The following is an 8,217-nucleotide window of genomic DNA, read 5'->3' on the forward strand; positions in this document are numbered from 1 at the left end:
TGTGATATGTTGGGTATCAATTAACTTTAAAAAAAAAAATTACATTTGAAAAACTGCTGCAAAAATATTGTGCGACATAAAAATATGTAACAGCCACCATTTTATTCTCCAGGTTCTCTGCATTAAAGAGGAAGTAAACTCTCCCACTCGGATGCTTCTTTTCATTTATTCCATTATAATAAGTCATTATCAGACTATAGCCACTGTAATCCAGCCCAAATCGCATATTACTTACTGTTTAAAGAAACTTAAAAAAACTTGTTTCCAGGGGTTAGGCAGCGCCATCTTAAGTATTGTTTTCTGAGTCCACAGTGGAGTGTATTTCCGCCCTTACATTTGAGCACTTCCTGTACTGTTAACCAAGCCTCCTTCTCAATCCAACGTTTCGATGGCCACCCTGCTTCCCTGTTCATAGCTGACTTGTTTATTTCATAGTATTTACTTGTGCCGATTGTCTAATGTTTCCCTTTGTCAGACTTATCAGCTTCAGCTGATAAGACTGCAGTAATGGCCAAGTTTAGACTGTATGTGAGGTCACATGGTGTGTAGGAGGAAGCTCTGAGTGATTAGCAGAGTTCAGTGTTGTGCCGTAGGAAGTCCTGATAACAGATAGATAAGACATAGAGAGTGTGCCTTAAATCAGGGGAGATCTGGGCATGCTCAGTGACTTCATTCTACAGAACAACAAGGATTACAACAATACTAAGCAAGTAAGGAGAGATCTACAAGCAGTGTTCATTAGGGTTTTTTTATGCTGATTTACATGGGACAAAGTTGTGGGGGAGGGTTTACAGGCTTCTGCTTATGTCATCACCTTGCAGCCATTCACATACTTATTCACCTTTTTTGTCCTTGTTTACCACAGGATGGCGCTGTTTCCCATTTTCCTCAGCTTCACAATTACTACCCTGTTTGGTAACGCTATCGCCTTTGCAACTGGAGTCTTATACGGACTGTCTGCTCTGGGGAAGAAGTAAGTGGTTGTGGATAAAAGTCACATATATTTCTTTTAGACGCATAGTTCAGCGTTATGTGGCTGCTTTTTAAGTTCAGTCACTTGCCAGCTTCTTGTATCTCTGGAGGCTCCAGTGGTGAGAGATTCTCTAACAGAATTCCTCGTTTTTCCAACTGTCACAGCTGTTACAAATCCAAATAATGATTGCACACTTCCCCAATGGGTACTGCCTACGTAAGTGGTATTTTTTATGCCCACCAGCCCCATAACAACTTTTTTGTGAACCTGAAATAACACAATTTAGTTAACTTCATACTAATTTTATTGTATTTATCTATCTCTCTAAAGGGATTACACTTTTGCTCTCTTGATGTAATGATCTCTTTTGCCTGGTATGTTGGCTTTCACTACTGGAAGATCAATGCTGGTAGTTATTGGCACAGAGGTCTTTGTGCAGAAAGATGCTCAACCCTATGAATCCCATAACACTAACCCTCCCTGTAACCCTCTCACTAACACCCCCCCCCCCAACTCTGATACAAACCTGCCCCATCACCCATGCACAGACCACGGGTATATACAGTGTGGAAAATAATTATTTGATCACCTGAAGATTTTGTACGTTTGCCCACTTAAAGAAACGAAGGGTCTATAATTGTTATCATAGGTGTATTTTAAATGATAGAGACAGAATATCAACCAAAAATCCTGAAAATAAATAAAAAAACACATGATACAAATGCTATAAATTAAGTAAAATAAGTATTTGACCCCCTACCAACCAACAATAATTCTGGCTCCCATAAACTGGCCACGGTATGTGCGCATGTGGTACACAGATTAGTCCTGTCCATTTAAAGTGGAAGTAAACCCATCGATTTTAAACAGTTAAAAAATAAAAATTAAAAAGGCATGCCGGGAATGCTAACTGCACATTGGTTGTGCTCTCAGCCAAACTATCAAATCATCCAATGGCTGGTGTCATAACGAATCACATGTGCAGCAGTTGAAATTTTTTTATTTTTATTTATTTTTATTATGATTGCGACATTATGGCGGACACGTCAGACACATTTTTGGGACCATTGGCAATTATACAGCGATCAGTGCTAAAAAAAATGCACTGATTACTGTAAAAATGTCACTGGCAGGCAAGGTGTTAACACTAGAGGGCGATCAAGGGGTTTAATTGTGTTCCCTGTGTGTGTGTTTCTAACTGTGAGGTGATTGGACTGACCTAGAGGAAATGACAGATTGTGGTTCCTAGCTAATAGGGACACACAATCTGTCACTCCTCTCAGAACAGGGATTTGTGTGTTTACACTCTCGTGCCCGTGATCGCTCGTGGCCAGCTGTCACCGTGACCGCCGGCCACGAGCATTGGCAACCCCCGCAGTGCAGCGGGCACGTGCGCGCCTGCTATCCCGCGGAAGTGGAAGTAAACCCATTGATTTAAACAGTTAAAAAAAAAAAAGACATGCTGGGAATGCTAACTGCACATTGGCTGTGCTCTCAGCCAAACTATCAAACCATCCAATGGCTGGTGTCATAACGGATCACATGTGCAGCACCATAGCAGTTGAAGATTAAACGGAGGCAAAGATGGCCGCTTCCTTGACTGAAAACGATAGGGGAGTTTACTTCCACTTTAAGAAGTTGCTCCTAATGGCAACATGTTCTGTGTATAAAAGAGACCAGTCCCTAGAATCTTTCTTCTATTTCACACTCCCCATCATGGGGGAAGACCAAAGAGCTGGCAAAGGAAATTGGGGAGAAGATTGTAGATCTGCACAAGGCTAGAATGGGCTACAAGACCATCGGCAAAAAGCTCGGTGAGAAGGAGACAACTGTTGGAGCCATTATTTGCAAATGGAAGAAATACAAAATAACCATCAATCACCCTCTGTCTGGAGCTCCATGCAAGATTTTGCCTCATGGGGTGAGGATGATCATGAGAAAAGTGAGGGATCCGCCCAGAACTACACTGGAGGAGCTTGTGAAGGATCTCAATGCAGTTGGGACCCCAGTCACCAAACAAACCATCGGTAACACAATACGCCGCCATGGATTGAACTCCTGCAGCGCCTGCAAGGTCCCCCTCCTCAAGAAGGCACAGGTACGGGCCCATCTGAAGTTTGCCAATGAACATCTAAATAATTCAGAGAAGGACTGGGAGAGAATGCTGTGGTCAGATGAGACCAAAATTTAGCTCTTTGGCATTAACTCGACTTGTCCTGTTTTGGAGGAAGAAAAATGCTGACTATGAACCTGAGAACACCATCCCTAAAATGAAAACCTGATGCTTTGGGGCTGTTTCTCTACTAAAGGTACAGGCCAACTTTGCCGCATTGAGGGGTCAATGGACAGGGCCGTGTATTGTAAAATTGTGAGAACCTTCTTCCCTCAGCCAGAAGACTGAAGATGGGCCTTGAATGGGTCTTCCAGCATGACAATGACCCAAAACATACCGCCCATGAGTGAGTGACTTGTATAGCGCTACCTATGCGAACTGAATCGCCTCAGGGCGCTTTCTTGCCACCAGAATCCATCTGTGGCTTTGCGTGGTCCTTTACCCCGTAAGGTCCCGACATGCTTACAAACACATACAACATTGACATACACATAAGGCCAATTTTTTTTAGACAAGGCCTAATTAACCTACCAGCATGTCTTTGGAGTGTGGGAGGAAACCGGAGTACCCGGAGGAAACCCACACAGGCACAGGGAGAACATGCAAACTCCAGGCAGATGGTGTCGTGGTCGGGATTTGAACCAACGACCCTATTGCTGCTAGGTGAGAGTGCTAACCACTACACCGCTGTGCTGCCCCCAATGATTGATGTAAGTGGGTATTTGCACCTGTAGTTTATAAAAATGCCACAAGTTCTAACCTAGAGGCGCCTGTTCTCTTCTTTTGCATATCTTGTAATTTGTTCTCAACTTCCCTCAGGTCCCCCCCCTCCCCCATTTACTCTCAGCCCCTTTTCATTCATACTAAGAACTTCATAACAAGGACTAATCTGATGGACTTTTTGTTATCGCACATACTATGTGACAGCGCCACTACCCTCTGTTCTCCAAAACATACCGCCAAGGCAACAAAGGAGTGGCTCAAAAAGAAGCACATTGGGGCCATGGAGTGGCCTAGTCAGACCAGACCTTAATCCTATACACTGCATCCAGAAAGTATTCACAGAGCTTCACTTTTTACACATTTTGTTATGTTACAGCTGTATTTCAACATGGATTAAATTCATTATTTTACTCAAACTTCTACAAACCATACCCCTTAAGCCCCGTACACACTATCAGATTGTCTGCTGAGTTTTTCCTTCAGGTTTACCAAAACCATGTAGTAGATGAACCGGCCTGATTGCATACACATTGAAACTCCTAAGGTTTGACCTCATATTATATGGTTTTGGTAAATCTGAAGGAAAAACTCAGCAGACAATCTGATAGTGTGTATGGGGCTTTAATGACAACGTGAAATACGTTTGAAATCTTTTTATTTTTAATAAAATTTGCAAAAGGAAAAAAAATCACATTTACATAAGTATTCACAGCCTTTGCCATAACGCTCAAAATTGAGCTGGGGTGCATTCTGTCTTCACTGATCATCCTTGAGATGCGTCTACATCTTGATTGAAGTCCACCTGCGGTAAATTCAGTTGATTGGACGTTGATTTGGAAAGGCACATACCTGTCTAAATAAGGCCCATATGTCGGAGCACAAACCAAGCCATGAAGTCCAAGGAATTGTCTGTAGACCTCTGAGACAGGATTGTATGGAGGCACTGATCTAGGGTAGGGTACAGAAACATTTCTGCAGCATTGAAAGTCCCAATGATACCATCATCCGTAAATGGATACAGTTTGGAACCACCAGGACTCTTCCTAGAGTGGGCCACCCGGCCACACTGAGTGATCAGGGGGAGAAGGGCCTTTAGTCGTGGCGGTAACCAAGAACCTGATGGACATTCTGACACTCGGACTCTCTGCAGCTCTCCACCCGTCAGGCCTGTATGGTATAGTGGCCAGACGGAAGCCACTCCTTAGTAAAAAGCTCATAACAATCTTCCTGGAGTTTGCCAAAAGGCAACTGAAGGCCTCTCAGACCATGAGAAACAAAATTCTCCTCTGATCTGATGAAACCAAGATTGAACTCTTTGTCACGTCTGGAGGAAACCAGGCAGCGCTCATCACCTGGCCAATACCATCCCTACAGTGAAGCACGGTGGTGGCAGCATCATCATGCTGTGGAAATGTTTCTCAGCAGCAGGAACTGGGAGACTAGTCAGGATCAAGGGAAAGCTGAATGCAGCAATGTACAGAGACATCTTTGATGAAAACCCGCTCCAGAGCACTCTGGAACCTCAGATTGGGGTGAAGGTTCATCTTCAAACAGGAAAACGACCCTAAATACAAAGCCAACATAATAGAGTGGCTACGGGACAACCCTGCAAATACCCATAAGTGACCCAGCCAGAGCCCAGATTTCAACCCGATTGAACATATCTGGAGAGATATGAAAATGGCTGTGCACCAAAGCTACCCATCCAACCTGATGGAGCTTGAGAGGTCCTGCAAAGACGAATGGGAAAAACTGTCCAAAAATAGGTGTGCCAAGCTTGTAGCATCATACTCAAAAAGACTTGAGGCTGTAATTGGTGCCAAAGTATTGAGTAAAGCTGTGGGTACTTATACAGGGCTGGTGCAAGAATTTTTGACACCCTAAACGAAACCTAATTTTGCTGCCCCCCCCCTTTGGCTCCGCCCATACTCCACCCCCTTTGCCCTGCCCATGTATAGGGTGGAGGTGGCCCCTGTGTAACACCCCTAATATACAGGTGTGGGGCAGTGGTGTACAGTATACAGGTGGAGGGCGCCACGGTTAATGTACAATATACCCCCTGGGCACAGTCAGTATGCAGATAGCTGTGTAGGGAGGTTGGTGTCCCCCCTGGCAGTAGGTCCTTTCACACACACATGAGGCAGTCAGGCTGTGTAGAGAGGGGACTGTCAGGCAGATGATGAGCAGTGTGATGATTACAGAGCCCCATTCCGTCATCTCACATCACCGGACATCGACATCGCTCTCCTCCTTTACCAACCATACACTCTGCCCTCTTCCTCACCACCACCACCTCCTCAGCGATGTCCTACAATTCCACCCTTCAGAGTTCATCTTCCCTCCTAATCCGGGCAGAACAGGACTCTGCCCCCCCCCCAGCAGATCGCCTTCTGAGTTACTGAGCGACATGAGGGCACCAGATAGGGGGGGGGGGTGCCTCTGACTGAAGGAGGGTGACGGGAAGATGCCAGGAGAGGCAGGGCATGCCATCGCGATTCAGCTGCTGTGCCGCTGTTTATTTCAACACCCCTAGCGACCGTGGCTACGCCCTATGCAGCTGCCTAGTGGTAGCGCCAGGCCCTGTACTTATGTGTTATGAACATGTAAAAAAAAAAAATTATTTTTTCGTTTTTAATTTGAAAAATTTTGCAAAGTTTTCAAACAGTTTGTCACATTTGTCATTATGTGGTATTTTTTTCTGGAATATGGAGGAAAATTTTGTAATTTTATCAATTTTGGAATAAGGCTTTAACATAACAATGGGGGGAAAAAGTGAAGCGCTGTGAATGCTTTCCAGGTGCACTGTAGAAAATGTATGGAGGGAGTTGAAACTTCGCGTTGCCAAGAAAAACACCAAGAAACCTTAAAGCGGAGTTCCACCCAAAAGTGGGACTTCCGCTTTAAGCTTTTGGAATGTCATATTTTTTGGGGGGGGGGGGAGAGTGGGTGCCTTGTTTTGATGGGGAATTCCTGTCCCGGTTCCGGCTACAGGCTGCCTAGGTGCCCCCCCGGCAAACTTCTGGGACACGTTATAGGTCCCAGAAAATTGCCTGTCCACTGGAAAAGCGCAGAGCGACTTGCGCATGCGCAGTGTGCGCCTGGCCGTGAAGCTGCAAGCTGTCACGGCCGAGTGCCCACAGCATCGATGGAGGCGCCGAGGAAAGGAGGGGGGAGAGAAGCGGGGCTCGGTGCAGCCGCATCGCTGGACCATGGAACAGGTAAGTGTCTGTCTATTAAATGTCAGCAGCTAAACTGTTTGTAGCTGCTGACTTTTAAAATAAAATAAAAAGGCTGGAACTCCGCTTTTAAGGTTTTAAAGAGGATCTGTAAAGAGTGGACCAAATCCCTCCTGAGATGTGCGCAAACCTGGTCACCACCTACAAGAAACGTCTGACCTCTGTGATCACCAACAAGGGTTTCTCCACCAACTACTCAGTCATGCTTTGCTTGGGGATCAAATACTTATTTTACTCACTGAACTGCAACTTAATTTATAACATTTGTATCCTGTGTTATTATTTTATTTTTATTTTTTTTCTGGATTTTTGGTTGATATTCTGTCTCTATCATTTAAAATACACCTCTGATAACAATTCTAGACCCTTCATTTCTTCTAGTTTGCAAAATCTGCAGAAGATCAAATAATTATTTTCCCCACTATATGGTTCCTTTTGTGTTAAACAACCCTTCCTATGCTGAAGTATCCCAGCACTGAAGAACCCCAACCACCCCCCCCCCAGCTTTCCCAGCTCTGCTCCTGCATTATTTGTGCTGTCACTCACATTGGTGTGGTGATAAGGTGACACAACACCGTGACAAATTGTCTTTTCTTCTCTACAGGGGTGATGCAGTTGCTTACGCTCAGCTTCAACAACAGAAGAAGCAGACCGATGAAGAGAAACAGGCCGGGACATAAATGATTTAGAGCCTCACACCTAGCCGCCTAGCTTTTAACTAATTCCATTATATATTTTTTTCTGATGTGATCTTAAAGACTTTTGGCCCGTTTTTGCATCTAAGAATGAGAATACTTTTTTTTTTTTTTTTTAACTGACGATCTAATTTTATAATAAGGTCCAGATATTGGAACTCTTTCTGGTAAACACAAAAAAAAGGGAAAAGTGTCCTCTTCGGATTCTGATGGTAAATCTGCAATGTCCGCATTTAAAGAAGGAATCGGACATTCCAGTGGTTGCAGACCCAACATTTTTTGTCTTCTTTTTTTTTTTTTTCTTTTTTTTTTTAACTGACGATCTAATTTTATAATAAGATCCAGATATTGGAACTCTTTCTGGTAAACACTAAAAAAAGGGAAACGTTGTGTCCTCTTCGGATTCTGATGGTAAATCTGCAATGTCGACATTTACACAAGGAATCAGACGTTCCAGTGGTTGCAGACCCAACATTT

General features: G+C 44.1%; 1 protein-coding gene across 1 annotated transcript in view; it reads left to right on the forward strand.

Moving 5' to 3' along the window:
• CACFD1 (calcium channel flower domain containing 1) overlaps positions 1 to 7,851 on the forward strand; it is a 32,570-nt gene extending 24,719 nt beyond the window's left edge. The window contains exons 6-7 of the mRNA XM_077468162.1: positions 866 to 973; positions 7,650 to 7,851. Coding sequence (XP_077324288.1) covers positions 866 to 973; positions 7,650 to 7,725 — 184 coding nt within the window. The 3' untranslated portion in view covers positions 7,726 to 7,851. The remainder of the gene's footprint in view (positions 1 to 865; positions 974 to 7,649) is intronic.
• The last annotated feature ends 366 nt before the right edge of the window (positions 7,852 to 8,217 follow it).

This window comes from Lithobates pipiens, unplaced genomic scaffold (genome assembly GCF_037356315.1).
Source record: "Lithobates pipiens isolate NorthernLeopardFrog02 unplaced genomic scaffold, aLitPip1_a1.2 Scaffold_11, whole genome shotgun sequence".
NCBI lineage: Eukaryota > Metazoa > Chordata > Amphibia > Anura > Ranidae > Lithobates > Lithobates pipiens.